General features: G+C 41.4%; 1 protein-coding gene across 1 annotated transcript in view; it reads left to right on the top strand.

Moving 5' to 3' along the window:
- LOC109928634 (CD276 antigen-like) overlaps window positions 1–26,344 on the top strand; it is a 51,031-nt gene that overhangs the window by 21,044 nt on the left and 3,643 nt on the right. The window contains exons 4-8 of the mRNA XM_048617528.1: window positions 11,883–11,941; window positions 12,929–13,270; window positions 15,494–15,787; window positions 17,500–17,646; window positions 22,893–22,955. Of these exons, the coding sequence (XP_048473485.1) occupies window positions 11,883–11,941; window positions 12,929–13,270; window positions 15,494–15,787; window positions 17,500–17,646; window positions 22,893–22,955 (905 nt within the window). The remainder of the gene's footprint in view (window positions 1–11,882; window positions 11,942–12,928; window positions 13,271–15,493; window positions 15,788–17,499; window positions 17,647–22,892; window positions 22,956–26,344) is intronic.

The following is a 26,344-nucleotide window of genomic DNA, read 5'->3' as shown; positions in this document are numbered from 1 at the left end:
AGTAGTAGTAGTAGTAGTAGTAGTAGTAGTAGTAGTAGTAGTAGCAGCAGTAGTAGCAGCAGCAGCGGCAGCCTAGTGGTATTATCTCTGCACTGTTAATCCAGAGACCCAGATATATTCTGGGCACTCAGGTTTGAATCCTGCCACAGCAGATGGTGAAATTTGAATTTAATAAAAATATCTGGAATTAAGAATCTAGTGATGACCATGAATCCATTGTTCATTGTCAGGAAAAACCTATCTGGTTCACTAATGTCCTTTAGGGAAGGAAACTACCATCCTTACCTGGTCTGGCCTACATGTGACTCCAGATCCACAGCAACGTGGTTGACTCTGAACTGCCCTCTGGGCACAATTAGGAATGGGCAATGAATGCTGCCTGATCAGTGACATTCTCATCCCATGAATGAATAAATTGCAGGCTCACTGGTGGCTAGTCAGCAAATGCTCAGATTTTTCCGCAGTGGCTCATTTGAAGATGTAGTCGCTGCTAGAAATCATTGGATCTGTCCTTCTCCTCCTTTTCTCTTTCATGCTGTATGTTTGCTCAGGCTCAAAGGTATCTGTAGCACTCCTGATGTGTGCAGTTTGGTCACCCTGTTATAGGAAGGATATTATTAAACTGGAGAGGATTTAGAAAAGATTTATCAGGATGTTTACGGGTATGGAGGATTTGAGATATAATAATAAGCTGGAAAGACTGGGGCTTTTTTCACTGGAATGTAGGAGGTTGAGGGGTGACCTTATTGAAGTTTATAAAATCATTAGGGATATAGGTAGGGTGAATGACAAGGATCTTTTCCCTAGGGTGGAGGAGTTCAAAACTAGGGGGAATATTTTTAAGATGAGAGGAGAAATTTTAAAAAAGGACATGAGGGGAAACCTTTTCACACAGAGAGTGGTTCATGTGTGGAGTGAGCTGTAGGTGCAGTTACAATGTTTAAAAGAAATTTGGATAAGTTCGTGACCAGGAAAGTATTGTAGGGATATGGGCCAAGCACAGGCAGGTGGGACTAGTTTAGTTTGGGAACATGGTCAGCGTGGACTGTTTGGACCAAAAGGTCTGTTTCTGTGCTATATATTTTTTTCTATTCATTTGTGGATGTGGGCATCGCTGGCTGGCCAGCATTTCCTGTCCATCCCTAGTTGCCCTTGAGAAGGTGTTGGTGAGCTGCCTTCTTGAACCGCTGTGGTCCTCCTGCCGTAGGTTGACCCACAATGCCATTAGGGAGGGAATTCCAGGGTTTTGACCCAGCGACAGTGAAGGAACGGCGATATATTTCCAAGTCAGGATGGTGAGTGACTTGGAGGGGAACTTGGAGGTGGTGCTCCCATATGTCTGATGCCCTTGTCCTTCTAGATAGGTCATGGGTTTGGAAGGTGCTGTCTGAGGATCTTTGGTGAATTTCTGCAGTACATCTTGTTGAATGTACACACTGCTGCTACTAAGCGTCAGTGGTGGAGGGAGTGGATACTTGTGGATGTGGTGCCAATCAAGCTGCTTTGTCCTGGATGGTGTCAAGCTTCTTGAGTGTGGTTGGGGCTGCACTCAAAGTATTCCATCACACTCCTGACTTGTGCCTTGGAGAATGTGGACAGGCTTTGAGGAATCAGGAGGTGATTTTTACACCGCAGTATTTCTAGCTTCTGGCCTGCTCTTGTAGCCACTGTGCTAATGTGGTGAGTCCAGTTGAGTTTCTGGTCAATGGTAATCCCCAGGATGTTGATAGTGGGGGAACGAATGTCAAGGGACAGAGGTTAGATTGTCTCTTATTGATGATGGTCATAGCCTGGGATTTGTGTGGCACGAATGTCACTTGCCACTTGTCATTCTAAGCCTGGATATTGTCCAGATCTTGTTGCATTTGAACACGGACTGCTTCAGTATCTGAGGGGTCACCAATGGTGCTGAACATTGTGCAATCATTGGCGAGTATCCCCAGTTCTGAGCTTATTCTGGAGAGAAGGTCATTGATGAAACAGCTGAAGATGATTGGGCCTAGGACACTACTCTGAGGAACTCCTGCAGAGATGTCCTGGAACTGAGATGATTGACCGCCAACAACCACGACCATCTTCCTATGTCTCAGGTATGACTCCAACTACCGGAGAGTTTGTCCCCTGATACTCATTGATTCCAGTTTTCCTCGGGCTCCTTGATGCCACACTCTGAGCAGATGGCGCTTGATAGCACTGTTGATGACACCTTCCATCACTTTATTGATGATCGAGAGGAGACTGATGGGGCAGTAATTGGCCGGGCTGGATATGTCCTGCTTTTTGTGTACAGGACATACTTGGGCAATTTTCCACATTGTCGGGTAGATGCCGGTGTTGTAACTGTACTGGAACAGCTTGGCTAGGGGAGCGGCAAGTACAGGAACACAAGTCTTCAGTACTGTTGGTGGAATGTTGTCAGGTCCCATAGCCTTTGCAGTATCCAGTGTCTCTAGCTGTTTTTTGATATCATGTGGAGTGGAGACTGGTATCTGTAATGCTGGGCACCACTGGAGGAGGCCGAGATGGATCATCCACTTGGCACTTCTGGCTGAAGATTGCTGCGAATGCTTCAGCCTTATCTTTTGCACTGATGTGCTGGGCTCTTCCATCATTGAGGATGGGGATATTTGTGGAGCCCCCTCCTCCAGTGAGTTGTTTAATTGTCCACCACCATTCACACTGGATGTAACAGGACTGCAGAGTTTAGAACTGATCTGTTGGTTGTGGGATCACTTAGATCTGTCTATCATTTGCTGCTTTCCCTGTTTGGCGTGCAAGTAGTCCTGTTTGGTGGCTTCACCAGGTTGATACCTCATCTTCAGGTGTGCCTGGTGCTGCTCCTGGCATGCCCTCCTGCACTCTCCATTGAACCAGGGTTGATCCCCTGGCTTGATGGTAATGGTTGAGTGGGGGATATGCTGGGCCATGAGGTTACAGATTGTGCTGGAGCACAATTCTGCTGCTGTTGATGGCCCACAGCGCCTCATGGATACTCAGTCTTGAGTTGCTAGATCTGTGCGAAGTCTGTCCCATTTAGCACAGTGATAGAGCCACACAACACGATGGAGGTTGTTCTCAATGTGAATGCAGGACTTTGTCTCCACAAGGACTGTGCAATGGCCACTCTTTCTGATACTGTCATGGACAGATGCATGTGCAGCTGGCAGATTGGTAAGGATGAGGTCAAGTATGTTTTGGCCTCTTGTTGGTTCCCTCACCACTTGCCGCAGACGCAGTCTAGCAGCTGTGTCCTTTAGGACCCAACCAACTTGATCAGTCGTACTGCTGCCAAGCCACTCTTGGTGGTGGACGTTCAAATCTCCCACCCAGAGTAGATTTTGTCTTTGCCATCCTCAGTGCTTCCTGTAAGTGGCTGTTCAATATTGAGGAGTACTGATTCATCAGTTGAGGGAAGATGGCATGTGGTAATCAGCAGGAGGTTTCCTTGCCCATGTTTAACTTGAAGCCGTGAAACTTCATGGGGTTTGGAGCCAATGTTGAGGACTCCTACAGCAACACCCTCTCGCCTATATTCCCACTGTGCCGCCACCTCTACTGGGTCTGTCCTGCCGGTGGGACAGGACATATCCAGGGATGGTGATGATGATGTCTGGGAGGTAAGGTATGATTCTGTGGGTATGACTATGTCGGGCTGTTGCTTGACTAGTGAGACAGCTCTCCCAATTTTGGTACTAGCACCCCCCGATTTTAGTGAGGAGGACTTTGCAGTGTCAACAGGGCTGTTTCTGCTGTTGTCTTTTCCGGTGCCTAGGTCAATGCCAGGTGATCTGTCCAGTTTCATTCTATGTCCAGGTATCAGGATCTAGAGCCAATGCTTCCTTCTGGCAATGGTGAATGTTTCATACAGAAAGGGATTTCTTCAGGGAGTGCTTAAAAGATTTGTGTGGGCCCCCTCCGTTAGATTAACCAGTGGTCAGCCTTCTGTACACTATGTTTGTGGACAGGCGTCATTCATCACGGCAATATGACCTGTCCAACACACTTGGCTTGGATGGCCTTGATGATGTTTGTTGGCTGTTTCCAGCATTTCAATATTTGTGATTAGATCCTGCCAGCAGATCTTGAGGACATTGCAGATTTAATTCTCTAGAAAGTAAACTTATCACCTGTACAGGGCCCATGGCTCAGGCCAATACTGAAGGGTGGTGAGGACTGCGCCTCTGCACACTTTGAATTTGGTCTGTGCTCAGCTCCACACTTGTTTGTAGAGTCTGTTTTTTGTTTTTGAAAGCCTCTTTTCTACTTGGAGTCATATGGTACAGAAGCAGATCCTTTGGCCCAACTCGTCCATGCCAACGAGCTTTCCTAAACTGAACTAGTCCCATTTGCCTATGTTTGGCCTATTTCCCTCTAAACCTTTCCTATCCATGTGCAAGTCCAAATGTTTTTTAAATGTTGTAATTGTACTCACATCTACCACTTCCTCTGGCAGTTCGTACCATAAATACACCACTTCCTTGTCTCTTGGTGGCATTGAACAAGATGGGCCTTCCCAAATAGGTAAATTGTTTGATGGCTTGAAACTCACATCCTACTCCTTATGCTTGGTGGAATAATAGAATCCCTAAGTGCAGACAGAAGCCATTTGGCCTACACTGACGTTCTGAAGGACATCCCACCCTATTCCTGTAACCCAAATTTACTGTGGCTAATCCATCTCGCCTGCACACCTTTGGACTGTGGGAGGAAACTGGAGCACCCAGCGGAAACTCATGTATACACAGGGAGAACATGCAAACTCCGCAAAGACAGTCACCCAAGGCTGAAATCGAACTCAGATCCTTGATGAAGTAAGACAGCAGTGCTAAACACTGTGCCATTCTGGCATTGGTGGTCTACGTTCATTTTGTGGTTCAGTCTGATGCAGGATGTTGTTATAAGTTACAGGACTGACTGTGGGCCAGGAGAATGCAGCCATCAGCAAAATGTTTACTGATGAGATTTTCCTGTATCTTTGTGAGCCTGAAGATGCCTATGGTTGATAAGATCTTGCCGTTGGAGATTCGGAAGGGACTTGAGAGGTTGCTGATGTGTTTGATTTCTGTAAAACTGTTTCGTCATTGGCCAGAACCTTGGCTGGGCATCTTTGCTTTTCGAGGGCTTTCCAAAGTTTACCTCTTTTCAATGTATTGTATGTCTTGGTGAGGTCAATGAATGCATCTTAAGGCCTTTGATTTGCTATTAACGCTTCTCTTATATTTGTCTCAGTGCAAATACTGTATTCTCAGCATGGCCTGCTGGGTATTTCCAGAGCTTTTCTGTACAATTTCCTTTGGATACCCTATACATCTGTCAAGGGAGACCTCATGTATAAGTTAATCCTATGATTTTTGGCTTAAGAAAACCTTGTTTTACATAGACTTCATGTTAAAAATGGACCAGGGATCAAATATTAACAACTTCAGAGCTAAAGTATAATTTGCAGATGTCAATGATTCAATTTCATTGTAAACATATACACAAGAATACAATGAGGACTGGTAGATAAATGCTCGAAACATGTGAAAATGTAGGCCATTCAGCCCATCAATTCTGCCCTGTCAGTAAACAGATTATGGCTGATCACATACCTCTATGCCATTTTTCACTCTTTATTGATTTCTGCCTTGAACCTGCTCAATGCCTGAGCTTCCTTAGGCCCATGGGGTATGAATTCTAGATATTTACCACCACCTGAGAGAAGAAATTCCTCCTCATTCTAGTCTTAAATGGACTACCCCTGGTTTGAGAATCATCAGGCAGAAGAAGCATCCTAATTATATCTACCCTGTCGTACCCTGTCAGAATTGTGTTTATTTCAATGAGATAATCTCTAATTCTTCGAAAATCTAGAGGATACAGTCCCATTTCCTCAATTCGTTTACATATGACAGCCCTGCACGCCAGAGATTAGTCTGGTGAACCATTGTTAAACTTTCACAATGACACATGTATTCCTCCTTAGGTAAACAGTACACAGTACTTTAGATGCAGTCTCGTCAGGCTCTGTATAATTTCAGCAAGATATCTTTGTTCCTGCACTTAATTCCCCTTTTGTTGAAGCCAGCATACAATTTGCCTATCTAACTTCTTGCTGTATCTGTCTGCAATCTTTTAGTGACTCATTATGAAAGACGCCCAGGTTGTTTTGGCCATTAACAATTCCCAACCTCTCACCACTTAAGAGAGAGATTCTGCATTTTTGTTTTTATTTCTACCAAAGTGGATAATTTCGCATTTATTCGCACTATATTCCACCTGCCATGATCACCCTCCTCACAGCTCATATTCCCACCTGAGTATTTCCAGAGCTTTTCTGTACCATTGGGTATCCATAGTTCTGTCAAGGGAAACCTCATGTATAAGTCAACCCCATGATTTTTTAGCTTAAGAAAACCCTACTGGTTTTGTGTCATTGGCAAATTTGGAAAGATTCCAATTGGTTCCAGTATGCAAATCATTGATATGGATTGTGAACAGATATGTTCCAAGCACTGATCCTTTCAGTACTCCACTGGTAACAGCCTGCCACCTTGAAAGTGGCCTGTTTATTCCTTCTTTCTCTTTCTGTCGATTAACAATTCTCAATCCAGAGCAGTGTATTACCCCCAATCCGATGTGGCTCAATTTTGTTTACTAACCTCCTGTTTGGGAGATATTGAAAGCTTTCTGAAAATCCAAACACACCACACCCACTGGTCCTCTCTTATCTATGCTACAAGTAACATCCTCAAACAACTCCAGAAGGCTTGTCAAATCCTTCCATAAATCCATCCTTATTCTGCCCAATTGCGTTATTTTCTAATTATTTATTTATCACATCCTTTATAATCGATTCAATAATAGATTTTAACATTTCCCTACCACAGATGTCAAACTAATAAGGCTGTAATTTTCCATTTCTCTGCTCTCCTTAAATAATGGGGTTAAAGTTGCTACTTTCCAGTCTGTAGCCATTCTTCCAGAGTCTATAGAATTCTGAGAGATTGTCACTAATGCATCCACTATCTCTATAACTACCTCTTCCAATATTGTGGCATGTAGTTCAAATGGTCCAGGGTATTTATCAACCTTTAATCCAATTAATCTTTTGATTATTACCTCTATATTAACACTAATTTCTTTCAGTTCCTCATTTTCACAAGGCCTTAGTTCCCTTGTATTTATGGGAAATTTTCTGTATCTTCCCCCAGGAAAATAGATGCAAAATAATTGTTCAGTATTTCTGAAAAAGGACACATTTTGTTGACACTTTTCATCTTGCATTCGTCAGGACATTTTGGAAGAATACAGATTCAAGGGGCAAACCAATATTTTCAGCGAATGAGAGGAGGATGCTGATTGATTGGCAAATCGACTGTGATTCTTAAGAGATGTTGCCATGGAGAATGCACTCAATAATGCTGCTTGATGGTTAACAGCTAGGCTTTGTTTAAATATCAAACTAAGCCGGTTGATTCAGATAGGTCAGGGCATCCTGAGAAATGGACCATTGAAAGGTTGTCACCTATTTTGCTGAGTTGAAACAAGTATGGTGTGTGTGTATATGTTTTAACTGTCCATGACGAACAGGCTCCTATCTTTTACTGTGTTGCTCCCAGTACATGCAAGTGTACCACACTACGAGTCAGACAGACAATCCTAAATTGGTCATCCACATAATTCCTCGCAATTAATTTCTCTGCCATTTCCCTATTCTCAATTATAAATTCTCTTGCATCTCCCTATGATGTCTTTGTCTTTCCTAACTTTTTCCTTTTCACACACCCAAAGAATATTTTACAGTCCGCCTTATATTACTTGCTAGCTTGCATTCATATTGTCTCTTTGCAGTCTTTACCACTTTCTTGATCATCCTTTGATGGATTCTAAATTGCTCCCAATGCTCAAGGTCACAGTGACTCAGTAGCTAGCACTGCTGCCGCACAGCGCCAGAGACCTGGTTTCAAATCCAAGCTCGGGCAACTGTCTGTGTGGAGTTTGCACCTTCTCCCTGTGTCTGTGCAGATTTCCTCTGGGTGCTCCTGTTTCCTCCCACAGTCCAAAGATGTGCAGGTTAGGTGGATTGGCTGTGCTAAGTTGCCCACAATGTCCAGGGGTGTGCAGGTTGGGTGGATTAGCCATAGAAAATATAGGGATGGGGTGGGTATGGCTGGGATGGCCTTTGAAGAGTCAGTGTGGACTCAATGGACCACATGGCCTGATTCTACGCTGTGTAGGGATTCTTATAAGCCACCTCCTTTGATCTAATACAAGCTTGAACTTCTTTTGTTAGTCATGATTAATTCATCAAGGAGCCTTCAAGGAACATATATTTATTGTGGACATTTATATGTTTTCATTTTGTTATGATTTATTTAAATTATTGAAGTGATAAGGTTACAATGACAAATGTTCACATGTTGTGAGTGTAAAATTACTTAATGGTAATTATTTGAGACCATCTTTCCCACAGTTCATTACAGTTTCTTTTGGATTTCCCTTGGTGCTCAAGCATCAAATAGGACAATAGGACTTAGGAGCAGGAGTGGGCCATTCAGTCCTTTGAGTCTGCTTCACTGTTCAATTGCATGATGGCTAACTTGGCTGTGGTCTCAATTTCACCGTGTATCCATGTAAAAGTCAATCCCAAGACTTTTGAACGAAAAATATTAACTTCATACAAGTATATACGGTACATGCTAGTTGTCAAACTTTCCTATCCGTCTAAAGTTTAAAATAAATTTTTGACTTCTATATTAAATTGTGTTATGAGTAAAATTCCAAAGTGTAGTGATTGTAACAAGATCAACCAGGTGGACCTCATAGAATATGAGTTCCCTGATTGGGGCTGTTAACTTGGTCCAATCAGGGAGCCCTGGCTGACAGATATAAACAGGAGTGTCAGAGGTTATGTTCACTCTAGGAGAAAGCCGCATCAGTATCAATCAAGGGTGACATTGTGATGAGATACCAGCCTCTGTGGAGTTATTTCACAAAGAATCCCAAGAAGAGTATAAAGGCAGTAGGAGTATACTTAAGAGGGAAATCAGGAGGGCAAAAAGGGAACATGAAATAATTTTGGCAAATAGGGTTAAGGAGAATCCAAAGGGATTCTACAAATACATTAAGGACAAAAGGGTAACTAAGGAGAGAAAATGGCTCTTTAAAGATCAGCAAGGCCACCTATGTGTGGATCTGCAGGAGATGGGGGAGATACTAAATGAGTATTTACTGTGCAGAAGGATATGGAAGATAGAGAACGTGGTGGAATAAGTAGTGACATCTTGAAAAATGTCCATATTACAGAGGAGGAAATGCTGAACATCTTAAAACGCATCAAGGTGAATAAATCCCCAGGACCTGATCAGGTGCACCCTACAACTCTATGGGAAGCTAGGGAAGATATTGCTGGGCCCCTTGCTGTGATATTTGTGGCTTTGATAGCCACAGGTGAGGTGCCGGAAGACTCGAGGTTGACTAATAACGTGCCACTATTTAAGAAAGGTGGTAAGGAAAAGCCAGGGAACTATAGACCGGTGAGCCTGACATCGGTGGTGGGCAAGTTATTGGAGGAAATCCTGAGGGACAGGATTTACACGTATTTGGAAAGGCAAAGACTGATTAGGGATAGTTAACATGGCTTTGTGAGTGGGAAATCTCACTAACTTGATTGTGTTTTTTGAAGAAGTAATGAAGAGGATTGATGAGGGCAGAGCAGTGGATGTGATCTATATGGACTTCAGTGAGGTGTTTGACAAGGTTCCTCATGGTAGACTGGTTAACAAGGTTAGATCACACGGAATACAAGGAAAACTAACTGTTTGGATACAGAACTGGTTCAAAGGACAGAGGGTGGTGGTGGAGGGTTGCTTTTCAGACTGGAGGTCTGTGACCAGGAGTGTGTAACAAGGATTGGTGCTGGGTCCACTGCTTTTTGTCGTTTATATAATTGATTTGGATGTGAACATAGGAGGTATGGTTAGTAAGTTTGCAGATAACACTAAAATTGGAGGTGTAGTGGACAGTGAAGGTGGTTACCTCAGAGTACAATGGGATCTTGATCAGATGGGCCAATGGGCCAGGAAGTGGCAGATGGAATTTAATTAAGATAAATGTGAGGTGTTGCATTTTGGAAAGGCAAATCAGGGCAGGACTTATACACTTAATGGTAAGGTCCTGGGGAGTGTTGCTTAACAAAGAGACCTTGGAGAGCAGGTTCATACCTCCTTGAAAGTGGACTTGCAGGTAGATAGGATAGTGAAGAAAGTGTTTGGTATACTTGCCTTTATTGGTCAGTGTACTGAGTATAGGAGTTGGGAGGTCATGTTGAGGCTGTACAGGACATTGGCTTGGCCACTTTTGGAGTATTGCATGCAATTCTGGTCCCTCTCCTATAGGAAGGACGTTGTGAAATTAGGAAGGATTCAGAAAAGATTTAGAAGGACGTTGCCAGGGTTGGAGGGTTTGAGCTGTGGGGAAAGACTGAATAGGCTGGGGCTATTTTTCCTGGAGGACTGGAGGCTGAGATGTGACCTCATTGAGATCTATAAAGTCATGAGGAGCATGGATAGGGTAAATAGGCAAGATCATTTCCCTGTCATTAGGGAGTCCAAAACTGGAGGGCATAGGTTTAAGGTGAGAGGGGAAAGACATAAGAGGGACCTAAAGGGCAACTTTTTCACACAGAGCGTGGTACGTGTATGCAATGAGCTGCTAGAGGAGGTGGTGGAAGGTGGTACGATTACAACATTTAAAAGGTATCTGGATGGGTATATGAATAGGAAGGGTTTATAAGGATATGGGCCAAATGCAGGCAAATGGGACTAGATTTATATAGGCTTTCCAGTTGGCATGGATGAGGTTGACCGAAGGGTCCGTTTCTGTGCTGTATATCTCTTTGACTCTTTTTCTCACCACCTATTAAAGCTATCTGGTCTCTCACAATGAAAGAACGTGAAAGAACAACCGATAAAGACAATTGATAACTAAGACAGAAGAAATTGCTAGTACTTAGCTGCCAATCAAGCATGTGTTTGAGCATATCCTAAAAGATGTTTCTCAGGAATTTTGTGGCTTGACTGCTGCTCAGAACAAACCAACTAATTGTTGCAGTCACACATTAAGTTAAGCTGAGCTGTGACTTTTGTTCCTTGTTAATTTTTAAACCAAATGTTTTAATTTCCTTGAGATTTCTCCTGCTTTGTCAAGTAATGTAACTTCTTTGGTTGGCGCAAATCCTGTTTTATCTGTATAAATGGAGTTATAGAGTTATAAAGTCATAGAGTCATAATAGAAACAGACAATTTGGTCCAACTCATTCATCCTGACCAGACATCCCAATCTGACCTAGTGTCATTTTTCAGCATTTGGCCCAATTCTCTCTAAACTATTCCTATTTGTATACCCATCAAGTGCCTTTTAAATGTTGTAATTGGAATGCCCCTAAATGTTGTAATTTTGCCGCCTCTACTTGAATCCATTATCTTCTGATCAGAGGCAAAAGTGCTACTAACTGAGCCATGGCTGACACCTAAGTCTTTTTCAGTAGCTAATGTACCAAGTAGCGCAGTATTATGATGGCTTTGCATTTAATATCTGTGCAGTTCAGATTGTGGATACCTGTACTTTTTTTTAAAGATGTCAGTGAAAGGACTTTGAAACATTTTTTCACAAGGCATTTCTTGGTCACAATACATATTAGCCTTTATTGCAAGAGAATTTCAGGTCAGTTGATGGCTGCATTTCCAATGAAGTTGCAACAGGAAAGTGCAAAAAGAAATTCAACCCTGAGAAATGGTGACAAAACTATTGCACCAAATTGTCAAGAAAAATGTCACAAATACACTGTCATAAACCTTTCAAAAGCTTTGGAAATAATAATTCTTTTTACTTTGTCTTAGGGGAGCCAGACTGGTACCTGGACTGTTTGAGTGTGGATTGCTTTTGTGTTGGGGAACAGGTAAATATAAATGTCCATTTCTTAGCGACAACTCAAATACCCTTTCATGTTGCCTACATATCATTGATGCTCAATGGGCATGATTCACTTTCATCTTTCTCGATCTTCTGAAATATGCACCATCCTTGTAGAGGTTGCCAGTAAACAATCTCTCCAAAGTCCCCATCAATTACGAGATGGTAGGAAATGTGCCTGGGTGCAGTTTTAATCTGAATCCATTTCTTCTCTCTGTTTTCTTAGGGCTAAAGGGATCAAAGGATATGGGCAGAAACAGGGTTCTCAGTTGGATGATCAGCTGTGATGATATTGAATGACAGACCAGGCTTCTGCACCTGTTTCCTATGAAGTTAAACTTTTTTTTGCTCAAGGGTGTAACATTTACAATTCTCCGGTATCACTGAGGGTTGTAGAATCCCTACAGTACAGAAAGAGGCCATTCAGCCTATTGAGTCTGCACTGACCCTCCAAAGAACACCCCACACAAACCCCCTGCTCTCTCATCCTGCATTTACCATGGTTAATCTACCTAGCCCATACATCCCTGGACACTTTGGACAATTTAGCATGGCCAATCCACCCCAACCTGCACATCCTTGGGAGGAAACTGGAACACCTGGAGGAAACCCATGCTGATACAGGGAGAAGGTGCAAACTCCACACAGACAGTCACCCAAGGGTGGAATTAAACCCAGGTTCCTAGAGCTGTGAGGCAGTAGTGCTAACCACTGAGCTATCGTGCTGTCTCACAGATACAGCTATATTAAAGGAGGATAGGAAGATTATAGCCAGTGCTCCTCATTTCTCTTTCCTTCCCTAAGGACCCTCTGCATTCTGTCTGATCCTGGTGACTTTTCATCTAAATATAATCATCCTTTCTAATATCTCCTGCTTATCAGCCTGTAATGTTCTCCTCATTGTTTATTACTTCTCCAGTTTTCATCACCTGCGCAACAGCATTTTCATGTATTCTTTATTTTTATTTCCCAGTTTCCTTGTCTACCCTCACGGTCTCAGGAATTGTTGGGGAAAGTGCTCTTCTGTCCTGTGTGGATAGCTCTATAAACATTCATGCTATTGATGAGATACGTGTGTACTGGCAGATGGCTGACCAATTAGTCCATGCCTTCTACACAGGCAAAGAACAAAATAACCAGGACTACAGCAATAGAACCAAACTTTTTACAAAAGAATTCAAACAAGGCAACTTCTCCCTTCTCCTGTCTGACCTCCGAGTGAGTGATGAAGCTGAATACACCTGCGTAGTTCAGATGAAACAGCAGACAGGGTACGACGTGGTTCTATCTGTATCAGTCAGTTTGCAAATAGCAGGTAAAGCTTTCCCTTTTTTATTTAGCTGTGATTTAAGAGGGGAAGAATTAAATGTCTATTGAGATTTTCTTTGTTTTATATAAGAGTGAACTTCCTTAATAAACGTGCTTAATGTGCTCTATGTTCTATTTAATAGTTGCATCTTTCCCTTAATAGCTCAGCTGTTTTTTGCACAGCACGCTTTGGTATTGAGTGTAGGTAGTGCAACATAGAACAGCAAATTGGAGTACTGGCCCGTGATGTGCTTGGTCAGAATAGAAGTCAGTAATACTTAACAATTGTTTCCTTTAATTTTCATTCTGGGAAAGTACACTTCCTGTGTACTGCGCTGAAGTCTTGTGCTCAAGATATTACAGTGGAACTTAAACCCACCACTTTATGACTCAGAGATGAAAGCATTACCACAGACAACACTAAAAAGGCATATGACCTAATTTACAATTTATTCTATTAGCGTTAAGCTGTCATGTAGTAAACAGCAGTATACCAGTCATATTACTGGACTCATGGTCTGAAGACCACATTTAACTGAATTTGAATTTACTTGATTAAATTAGTCTGACATTAAATTAAATGGTTAGGCTCATTAATGATGACCATGAAACTGCTGGATTCTTATTAAAACCCCATCTGGTTCACAAATACCTTTCAGAGAAGGAATTTTCCATTCTTACCTAGTCTGGGCTACATGTGACTCATGACCCACATCAATGTGGTTAACTCTTGGTCATAGAGTCATACTGCTCGGAAACAGACCCTTCAGTCCAACCAGTTCATGCCGAACATAATCCCAAACTGAACTAGTCCCACCTGCCTGCTCCTGGCCCTTATCCCTCCAAACCTTTCCTATTCATGTACTTATCCAAATGTCTTTTAAATGTTATAATTGTACCCACATCCACCAGTTCCTCTGGAAGTTCATTCCACACGTGAACCACCTTCTGTGTAAAAAAATTGCACCTCATGTCTTTTCTAAATCTCTCTCCTCTCACTTTAAGCTGTGCCCCCTAATCTTGAAATCCTCCATCCTAGGGAAGAAACAACTACCATTAACCCTATCTATACCCCTCATTATTTTGTCAATTTCTATTAGGTCTTGATTGACCTTTGTAATTATCAAGCAAGCCACTGTGTTGTCAGGAAGGGGACTCACCAGCTCCTTCTGAAAGGCAATTAGGAGTGATAGATCTTGCCAGTGGTGCCCACTTCCCCTGAATGATTTTTATTCAGAGAAAGAAACTTGTGCCAGTCATGGTTTGATGATAGTACTCTTCCCTTGATCTCCATTATGTTCTTTCTCCTTCGTTGCCCGTTTTACACTGGCGACAGTTTCGACCGACTGGTTTCAGCAGATCACTTTCTGTCACTTCTAACAGTCAGGCCTCCCGTGTTAAGTGCAAGGCATGAAGTGGACCAGACCACTACATTGGGGGTCACTTAGCTGCCGAATATCTCTTTGCTTGGGATCCGCTTGGTTCTGAATTAATAAATGTATCATGCAAAAAAAGTGATCAGTCACAATACTTAGAGCTAAGCTCGTAAACACTCAACACTTGGGTTTGGAACTCTGGGATAGAGTCATAGATGTCTACGGCACAAGAAAAAGGTCCTTTGGCCCATCAAGTCTGTGCTGGTCAAAAACAAGTACCTAACTATTCTAAGATAACAAGGTGTAGAGCTGGATGAACACAGCAGACCAAGCAGCATCAGAGGAGCAGGAAAGCTGACATTTCGGGCCTAGACCCTTCTTCACCTAGACCCTCTACACCTTGTTATCTCAGATTCTCCAGCATTTGCAGTTCCTACTATCCCTAACTATTCTAATCCCATTTTCCAGCACTTGGCTCATAGCCTGGTATGTCTTGGTATTGCAGCTGCACATCTAAATACTGTTGAAGTGTTACGAGGGTTTCTGCTTCTACCACTGTTACAGACAGTAAGTTCCAGATTCCAACCACCCCTGTGGGTGAAAACTCCTCTTAACCTCCTGCCTCTTACCTATAATCAATGCTCCCTGGTGTCCCTGATGAAGGTACAAAGCACAGATATTCATTCCAGAACAGCTGATAAGGATGCTCAATGTGTTCATCTCAGCTGTGGAAGAGCTTTCTATGTTGTTCATTGGAAGAGACATAGGAATGTCTCAATTAAGGTTTAAAACTGACTCTTGAATTCTGTAACTAACCTCTGTGCATTACTTTCCTTTTTGGTTGATGATTATAGCTGACTATACAGAGCCGGTGTTGACTGCAAAATCCGAGCAGGATCATGGGGCGTTTGTGAAGCTAAATTGTTCCTCATGGGGTGGGTATCCAGAACCACTTGTATACTGGACTAATGACATCACAAATACCCTTCCTGAAAACAGTACAGTCAAGAATGGCATTAATTGTTCTCGTGAAGGACTGTACAGCATTACCTCCATCCTCTGGATCCAAGCTACATCACACTTGACATATACCTGCTCTATATACAATCCCAAGCTCCAGAAGAATAAAACTGCAACGTTACATTGGAGTAAGTAAAATTAAACATTACATTCTTCTCCTTGGAGGGGGATCTGAAACATAGACTGACACCTTTTTGTGTGTCGAGTCCTTGAAAAGTTCAGATTCTGTTCCTCACCCAATGGCAAACCTGCTGTCCTGATCTGTGAGATTTGCAGTAAATTCCAATATTATTCAACTCATCAAGACTTATTACCTAGTCCTGTACCCATCCAATATGCATTGGAAGCTAGAATACTGGTTAGGGGCTAAAACCCTGTTTGATTTTTATCCCTCCCATGATCATAAACATTGAGGTCAATTGTAACATCATCAACTACTTTTCTGGCTGAGATCAGTTCATGTAGAACTAAACTGGAAGGTCCCAGGTGAGATCCTAGTCAATGTAACTCAGCAGTCCAGTGGGACTTTCCTGGCCTGCATAACTCAATGTAGCACCACAATGTAACTTGTCTCAACTGTTTTCTATTGTCAATAGTATTTGGAGATATTTTGACAACTTAAGTATAGGTACTATTGATTTAGTTAATTGCACTCCAATAGCCCAACTTCTAGAGCCAGATTTAAGGAAAGATATAATTTCATCGGAGACAGTTCAGAGAAGGTTCACTAGGATGATCCCTGGTATGGAGGGATTGTCTTATGAGTAAAGGCTAAACAGGTTGGGACTCTACTCACTGAAGTCTAGAAGAATGAGAGGTGATCTCATTGAAACATATAGGATTCTTAAGACTCTTGACAGGATAAATGTTGAGAGATAGTAGGAACTGCAGATGCTGGAGAATCTGAGATAACAAGGTGTAGAGCTGGATGAACACAACAGGCCAAGCAGCATCAGAGGAGCAGGAAAGCTGACGTTTCGGGCCTAGACCCTTCTTCAGATGATTTTCCTGTCATGAGAGAGCCTCGGACCATAGGGCATAGTCTCTAAATAAAACTTAAGAGTGAGATGAGTTGGAATTCCTTCTTTCAGAGGGTTGTGAGTCTTTGAGAGAGCCGTGGGGACAGAGTACTTGTGTATATATAAGGCTGAGATAGACTCTTGATCAGTCAGGGAATCAAGGGTTATGGGAAAAAGGCAGGAAAGTGAATATGAGTAATGTTGATTCAGCCATGAGCTTATTGAATGGCAGAGCAGGCTTGAGGGTCTGAACAGCTTGTTCCTACTTCTTTTGATCAAATTCACTGTACAAAGATACAGGAGTGGACCATTTAGCACTTGAACCTGCTCCATTGCTGCTTATTGGGAACATGACTGTTCAGATAGGATGGTGAATGGTTATTGCTGTGGTCCATTTAACTCTCAGTGGCCTTGATACTGCAAATTACTGGAATGGGTGATGGGGCACCTGGTGCCTTTAGACAGATCAGGCAGTTGTGTATCGCCTTAACCACATGGGGACTGAAATATTGCCAACAGAACAATGCAATATAAATGTGTCCTTCTCCTGAGTCGCTTGAAGTAACAGTATAATAAATCATGGTGAGTGCTCTTAGCCTCACTGTTGTTTTGACTGTAAATGCTGGCCCATTGTTTATGAGTTGTAGATACCGAGCACTTCCACATTAAAAGAAATTTTGAACTGTAAGTGTAAACCTTACTTTGCTACTCACTGCATGACTCATATCTCCAAACACAGCGCAGAAAAAATGGATAAGAAAATGAACTGGTTCATGTTGTTTTATGTCTATGTCTCAGTAACGTTTTTTGTATTTGGATAGATGTTTCTGAAGGAGACTGTGAAAAGATCAGTGTCAGTGACACACATCACAGATGGATTACACCAGTGGTTTTAGTCACATTACTCTTTGTGGTTTTACTGGCAATTTACATTTTGCTGAAATATTTTCCCAAGTCGTCACTGAAGGGTAAGTGACTTATTTCCTTCAGTTTACTGAGTTGGCACTTAGGTGGCCAAATGGGGTTCAATTCTGCATTGACTCGAATGAACTGAGTTTTTCCAGACTGATTGGGACTGAATGGCTTCCATCCTGCATGTTATAAATACGTTTGGTGAACTGTGTCAAATGGGATGTGCCCAGCAACTGTGTACCTGTAGAAGCACAAAACGTTTATATTCTGAAAGTATGTGAGGCGGGTGTGGGAATGGTATAGTGGAGGTTGCTTTCTGAGGTTGGTTTATGGCAGATTTGTGGCCAGAGAAGAGGTTGAATTGTGATACGCCTAACCACATTCGGTGTAAGCTGGATGTTAATATTGTGGACAAAATGAAGAGCAATGTCTCATCTCTTTTAACATTGCTGTCCTCATTGTATGGAAGTGTTCCCTTCTCCCTCCTGCCTCACCAGAGGAGTCTCACCCATGGGATTTTTTTCAAATCATTCTGGTACTTGGTCAGCTGCATTGCAGGAGGCCATTTGGCCCAATGTATCTGTATGGCCCCTGAAGGAGTAATTCACTTTGTGCTCCTCCCCCATCCTTTCCCTGTAGCTGTGCACATTTTGTTTTTCCACATAATTATCTAATTCCAATGAGAGAGCCTTGATTGAATCTGCAATGTTCAGGCAGTGCACTCTTGATCCTCATCACTTGCTGCATGAAAATGTGCCTCCGCATGAATCCATTGCTTCTTTTGCCAATGAGCTCAAACCCATGTCCTCTAGTTCTCAATCTTTCTACCAACGGGTACAGTTTCTCTGACCTGACCGCTTACAATTTTGAAAGCATCTATTAAATCTCCTCTCAACCTTCTCTTTTCTAGTCAGAATAGTCCCAACCTCTCCACTCTGTCTACACAACAGAAGTTCCTCAAGCCTGGAATCATTTTCCACAGCCACTCCAATGCCTTCATATCCTTCCTAAAGCATGGTTCACAGAATTGGATGCAATATTCAAATTGAAACCAGACTCGTGTTTAAACAGGTTTAACTGTCTAGCTTTTATACTCAGTGACTCCGTTGATAAACCCCAGGATGCAGTATGCTTTATTATAAACATACTGATTAGGAGCAGGAGTGGGCTAGTCTGATGGTGTCCTCAACTCTACTTTCATGTCTATCCCCAGTGACCTTTGTTTCCTTGTCTATTAGGAAGCCATCTAACCTCACTATACAAGTATTTGGTGACACAGCATCCATGGCTCTCTTGGGAAGAGAATTCCATGGAAGAATGACTGAGTGGGAAAAAAAAATCTCTTTATTTCTAGCTTAAGATAGAGACCACTTTTCTTAAAAATCTGTGTTTCCTAGTTTCAGTCTCCCATCCACCCTGTCAAGTCCCCTCTGCACCTGATATGTTTGAACAATATCATCTCTCATTCATCCGAACTCCAGTGTATACAGGCCCTACCTGTCTAACCCTTCCTCATAAGATAATCCCTTCATCCCAGGAACCAATTGAGTAAAACTTCTCTGAATTGCTTCTGATGCAATTATATGCGTTTTTATGAAAAGTGACCAAAACTGGACACAATATAGTCGATTCTGCCAGATCGCAATAGTTGTGTTTCTGTGCAACATTGTGTTATAGAAATAACAGGGCCTATGGGAAAAGTGGGGTTCGGCAGTCCACCAGAAAAATCTACTCAAAATCACTCAAAAGCCTAATACATAGGATAGCACATTTTGAATAAATGTTTAATTCATATCTAATAATGAAATAAAAGTAAATTTAACACGTTACCTTGAAAAAATGTCAAGATGACTTGATGGGGGAGGAGGTTGTACTGTACCTCTCACAGAAAGCACTTCACGACAAAGCCCATGAAATGATCACATGATGCCGGTGCAGAGACTCTTTCGGCGCTAACATTGTACGTATTCATGACAAAGCGCATGAAACGATCATGTGATGTCAACATGTACTCTTCCATGCAGCGATGGAATTGTGTTATAGCCAACACAAATTCGCATTTTAGAAATAGCATTCCCCTACTCGTCAATCACATTATAGCCAATTTGTGTTGATGGAATACACGTTACAGCAGAACTGACTTCAATCGCAAATTGGTTTTAATGTGATTGAAGAATTATAGAACACTATTTGTAGAATGCGAACTTTTCCTACCTGTATTGGCTATAACACGATTCTGTTCCTATCACATTAAATATCGCGGTTATTGCGCAATTTTCTTATAATGTGAGATCACATGAAAATGGAACTATCGCGTAATATCAGAACCAGCTGGGTACTCCAGATGCTGTCTCACTAACGTTGTCTATATTGTACTCAATCGTATACTCAATTCTCCTTACAACAAGATTTCATTTACCTTCTCCATTCATTGCTGTACCTGCATGTTAATTTTTTGTCCTGACAGATGAATCACATCTTTCTGTCCTACAGATTTCTGCACTCTCTATTTAAACATTATAATGCTTTTCTAATTCTTCATTCCAAAGTGGACAACTTCACATTTCCTCAATTTACACTCAATCTGACAAATTTTAGTGCTGTCACTTAACCTATTTATATCCCACTCTGGAATCCTTATGCTTCTTTCACAACTCACTCCCATATCTATACAAGCAAATTTAGCATGAAACATTTGGTCACTTGATCAAAGTCATTGATGTAGATTGTAAATAGCTGAGGTTCCAGTACTGATTCCTGTGACAGTCCACTAGTTACAGTTTGTCAACCAGAATATTATCCATTTATCCCAACTCTGCTTCCTACTAACCAACTAATCCTTTATCTGTGCTAGCATGTTACCATCTACACCATGAGCTCTTATATTGTGTAGTATGGTTTGATATGGTACCCTATCAAATGCCTTTTGGATTCAAATACACCACATCTGCCAAATTCCTTTTATCCATAGTGATTGTTACTTTCTCAAAGAACCACTAGTAAATTAGGTAAATATCATTTCCCTTTCATGAAGCCAAGTTGACGCTGCCTGATTGTATTATAATATTCCAAAATGGCTTCCATAGCCTACTTAATAATGGATTCTGGCAGTTAGCATCTCTGGGTATGTCCTGTCCCATCAGGAGGGCAGATCTACCAAAGGGAAGGAAGAGCTCTGAGAGTCCTGAACATTGACTCAGGACCAGATGAAATCTCATGGCATCAGGTCAAACATAGGCAAGGAAACCTCCTGCTGATTACCATCTACCCCTGTCTTCATATCCTTTTAATAGCCTTGATTTAAGTTCAACACTCTAGTTTCAGATCAACATTTCTCAGCCTTGAATGAAATGTGAAATTCTATTATGTTACGATTACTCTTATCAAAAAGATCTTTTATTATGAAATTATTGAATAACTCTGCCTCATTAGGTCTAAAGTAGCCTTTTCATTTGTTGCTTCCCAACTATTAGTCTAAGAAATGTCTGGAATACACTATTTTATCCCAAACTATCTTTGCCAGTTTGATTCATCCAATCTGTATGACGATTAAAATAGCTGTTGATAATTGCAGTTCCTTTCTTAAAAGTTCCCTTCACTTCTTAATTCATATACTGTTCAACAGTGTATCTGCTGTCAGAGATTAGATTAAATTAAATTTCATCCATATGTCTGCCCTCTATTTTTCTCCTCATGGTTCACAATAATTCCAAGTTTTGCATCATTTGCCACAAAACAAACTGTACACCAAGGCCTGGGAAATTAATATATATCAGTGGAGGCAATGGCCTAGTGTTATAATTGCTAGACTGTTAACCCAGAGAACCAGATAACGTTCTGAGGACCTGGGTTCGAATCCTGCCATGGCAGGTGGTGGAATTTGAAGTCAATAAATATCTGGAATTAAGAATCTAATGATGACCATGTGTTGATTGTGGGATAAACACCATCTAGTTCACTAATGTCCTTTGATTCCAGATCCATAGCAATGTGGTTGACTCTTACCTACCCACTGGGTAATTAGGGATGGGTAATAAATACTGCCTTTGCCAGTGACACACACATCCTGTGAATGAATAAAGGGGGAAAAAAAAGGAAGATTCAACCTCTGGGGCAATCCATTATAAAGCTTTTTTCTGGCCTGCAAAACAGCAGTTTACTGCTACTCTCTGTTTCTTGTCATTCAACCAGTTTCATATCCAAGTTGCAATTGTACCTTTCATTCCATAAGCCCTAACTTTGCTGACAAGTCTGTTGTGTGGTACTGCTTTAAATACTTTTTTTCAACAATTTCAGATGACATGAAATTGTCTGTATATCCGTGATCATTAATGTAAATTGATTAATGTAAATCAAAAAGTGTAGTACTGACCCCTGCAGAACACGATTGTGCACATTGAAAGTACACTCAGCGTTGTGTCCCATATCCTATTTTGTATTCATGTCCCCACTGTCCATTTTAATTCCATGGATTTAAGGAGATACTTAGAAGGAAACTAATTCCAGTGACTGAAGAGTTGGTAACTTGTGTACACAGATTTTAAATAATTAACAAAACAACCAGAGGCAACATAAAGATTTTGTTTTAGACACAGTAAGTTTCCTGGGACCTGGTTCTGCCTGAAAGGATGCTGGAACCAGACTCATAGTAACTTTCATATGCAAATTTGATAAATACTTGACAAGAACGACTTTGTAGGACCATTTGGAAATAGCAGGGGAATGGAACTAATTGAATAACTGTGCCAAACAGCCAGCCCAAGAGTTAATAAACTGAATGTTCTCCTTCATTGATGGGACAGTATTGTAAGCAATGACGTAGGCTGTTTGGACTGAATACCTATTTCTGTACATTCGGTGTTAGACTATGAGTGTGACAACATCCTTTCAATTTCAATGGTTCTCCAAAATGTCAAGATTGAGGGCTAAGAACTGCTCCTGGAGAAGATTGATCAAACAGCCTAAGTATTATCTTGGTGGGATTAAGTCAAATGGGTTCATTACCTTTGAGGCTTCAGTTTTCTTCTGGCTGGTGGGGTTCAGAAACCAGGCTCTTGCCTCAGATTTTCACAGGAGCTACTTGGTCATCCAGATGGGAGACATATTGAAAAGCGGAGAGGAAGACTTGAAAGTTATCTGTTCTGCCTTCTGAAAATCGCAGCCTTGGGTATTTGCAGGGTCCAGTTATGCTCCTAGGAAATTCAGCTGAATGGGGTTGGGGAATGGGGGACATTGCTTTTCCTGTAACTGAAACCTCCTTCAAATGTTATCTGCAAGATAAAATAAATTGTACTTTTTTCAGGACATGGTTTGGCTGCAGGAGAATGTGAGCTAGCTTCCCTAAATGTTGTCAATCCTATATTAGGTGAGTGTTCCCATTTTGCCGTGATTCTGATGTTGACAATATTCTTTCTAAAATTAAAATATTGATTTATAAACACTTTGGAACACTGCAGTGGGGCATGAACTAAGTATCTCCCTGAAAATCTCATTTGAGGGGAATGGTCCAGTGAACATCGACACAATACAGATTGATGCTGAGCCATGTAGATCAATAAGGTCCCACCCTGGGTCCTGAGTTAGTCTAATTTTTGTCTGGGTGATATTAGTTGTGCGATAATTAATCTCAGCATCTCCAATTCCATACGCATTCTGCCCAAAGCTCTGGCTCATTATTGGCTGGCACTTCAACCTGAGCTGGTTTCCTTGGCAGGTTTTGACTTGTGGTTTGCTATTGCCTTCCAGTCTCAGAGGCAGGCTGAGGAGGCAAGACCCAAGTCAGCCTCTCGCTAGCCGTTTAACCAACTAAGACAAATACAACTGGTCTGTGCATCTTGGATTAAAGAATACAACAATGTTCTCTCCCTGCTTATTATTGACTGAGTTTAACCACATTGAAAAACATTAATGATCCATCATGAACATTTTGAACCTGTACAAACTGGACTATGTCCTTTCCACGCATACCATGTCAGTACTGCACTGCCAATTTTCTCATTTCTGTATTGTCTGGGAGGAGTTGGTACTATTTTTGTAACTTCATAATCTGTTCTTTAGAGAACAATGTGTGTAAGAGTCTGCCAATCTATGACATAAGTGCTCCTTTGATAGCGATAACCATCCATGAGACCAGGTAGTTAATGACAACAATTTAAAGTGTTAGTCAGGCTTGGAGTGCAGCCCAATTGCTTGGATGCCACATTTATGCTTTCCCAGAGTCCTATGTCTGCAGGCAGAAAGAAAATAGAGTCATAGAGTCATACAGCAGAGAAACAGACCCTTCGATCCAACCAGTCCATCCTGAACATATTCCTAAACTGAACTAGTCCCACCTGCTCCTGGTCCATATCCCTCCAAACCTTTCCTATTCATGTATTTATCCAAATGTCTTTTAAACATTGTAATTGTGTTCACATCCACCAGTTCCTAAGGAAGTTCATTCCACAAGTGAACCATCCTCTGTGTAAACAATTTGCCCCTCATGTCTTTTTTAAATCTCTCTCCTCTCACCTTAAAAATGTGCCTTCCAGTCTTGAAATCCCCCATTCTAGGGAAAAGACACCTACCATTAACCCTATCTATACCACTCATTATTGTATAAACTTTTATAACATCACATTGTGCCTGTTTCAATTCAACAAAATGAGAGACAGCCATTCTCTTCTTCATTTCTCTGGGCATTGCTTCAGTTAAGTAAAGTTTTAAGAAGCTGGGTTAGGGATGATATTTTTCTGAAATTGAGTCTCCAATGAAAGGTGTTGGGAGACAGGTTGATCCTTTGTGTTGATATTTGTGTTAAGATCTTTCTAAATGTTATATATATAGCTTGATTAGCTTCTTCTCTTTACTTTGTGTAACAAACTTATATTCAATTGTCAAAGAACATCTGCAGCCTCATATATTCCAATGATTAACCACTTTTAAAAACTTAAATATATAATCTATCGAGCTACCTTTCATTCTGAAATTGGGTTGGAATGCTATTGAATCCAACTGATTCAAATATGGTCAAGATATCGACTCAAACGTTTGAACCTGGAGTTCCTGGCTAGTGGCTTGAACCCTGTACTTTATGGAATTTGTTGGGCATGTTACTACAAAGCTGAAAGCTCATTCTGATACAGTTCCAGGTTGGATTTAAGATTATGGATTGTTTCTCTTTTCAGTGTGGGATCATATTTCTTTAAGAACTTTGGGGAAAAAGGTACGTTTAATTTTCAATACCTGAATCAGGAAGTCACCTCAGCAACAACTTGTCTTTACAAAGTGGCTTTTAATAAACAAAAAAGCATCCTTCACGTTGGAGTAGGAGAATTAAAGGAGGAAAGATGGAAACCGAGATTCCAAATAAATGGGTTTTGATATGATTTTTAAAAATAGGGAGAAGAGTAACGTGATGCAGAGGTTTAAGGACAAAGTTCCAATGAGTCAGATAAAGGATGTTGAAAGTTCTGCTGCCAGTGATGGACTAGATAGAGAAGGATGTACAGGAAGCAGATAGCATGCCACGAAGGTAGGGCTGGAGAAGAACCCGAAACGTTAACTCTGTTTTTTCCTTCACAGATGCTGCCAGACCTGCTGAGCTTTTCCAGCAACTTTGCTTTTTGTTGTAAAGCTAGAGTTGGGGGGATCACAGGAGGGAGTTGTGGACAGGGTATGAATGTCAGAGAATTCAGAGCAGGGCAGTTATTGAAGATCAGTGAGGACAAAGGTTATGGGCAGAGGAGTAGAGGCAGCAAGGCTATGGATGGCAGAAGCTGGGGAATAGAGATGGGAGATATGGATGAGTTCATTCCAAAAAGAGTAGCCAGCATGCATGTGTGAGCAAACATTACGATTCTTATATCCTTCTTCTCTTATTATTGATATGATCCCTGCTGATATCAGATCTCAGACAAAAACCATGCTTGATAGAATATAAATTTAATTTTTGCAGTTGGTTACCATGGCACCATCTTGGTAAAATCTTTTGCAGGTATTCAATCCCAGAGAAATATCTCTGCTGTCTTAACTCTTTCATTTCTTACTTATCTGTCTCTTTTTCCACCCTGTACTGTTGGAATTGTTTTAAGACTATTTTCTAGCTCTTATGGCCCAGAACCCCTTTCAGTTCTGATGTTATGAAAATGTCTGTACAAACTCTCATGGCTAGGAGACTTCACAAACTAAAACCATTGTGCTGTTGGGAAAACTGCTCTGGACCTGATTGTCGTGCCTGCATAAAACTGTAACCTAATTCTTCAGAACTTGATTCAGATTAAAACATCAGCCTCTCCTGATTTTGTTTCCCGACTATCATAAACTCAGTAGTATAAACACATCATCAATTAACAACACAGGTATCTGATGCGGCACTGACTAAATGACCTGCATTTTTGGAAAACATGCATTTCAGTTACTTTTCTGAATCACTTCATGACCACTTTTAAAAAAGTTACTTTTGCAGAACTGTGTCCAAAACCCATCTGCCTCTGTTTTAAAAAGTCGGACCATGAATATTGGAGCAGAGGTAAGCCATTCAGCCCATGAAGTGCTGCCATTCAGTGAGTTTGTGACTGGTCTGATTGTCCTCTACTCCACTTTCTTGCTTTGGAGTCATGAACACAGCCCAGTCCATCACATAAATTAGCCTTCCATCCATTGACTCCACCTACACTTCCTGCTGCCTCAGGAAAGCAACCAACATAATCAAAGAAGCTTCCCACTCCAGTTGTACTCTCTTCCACCCTCTTCCGTCAGGCAGAAGTTAAAGAA

Source organism: Rhincodon typus, chromosome 37 (genome assembly GCF_021869965.1).
Source record: "Rhincodon typus isolate 14 chromosome 37, sRhiTyp1.1, whole genome shotgun sequence".
Lineage (NCBI taxonomy): Eukaryota > Metazoa > Chordata > Chondrichthyes > Orectolobiformes > Rhincodontidae > Rhincodon > Rhincodon typus.
This window is presented reverse-complemented; position numbering and strand designations above follow the sequence as displayed.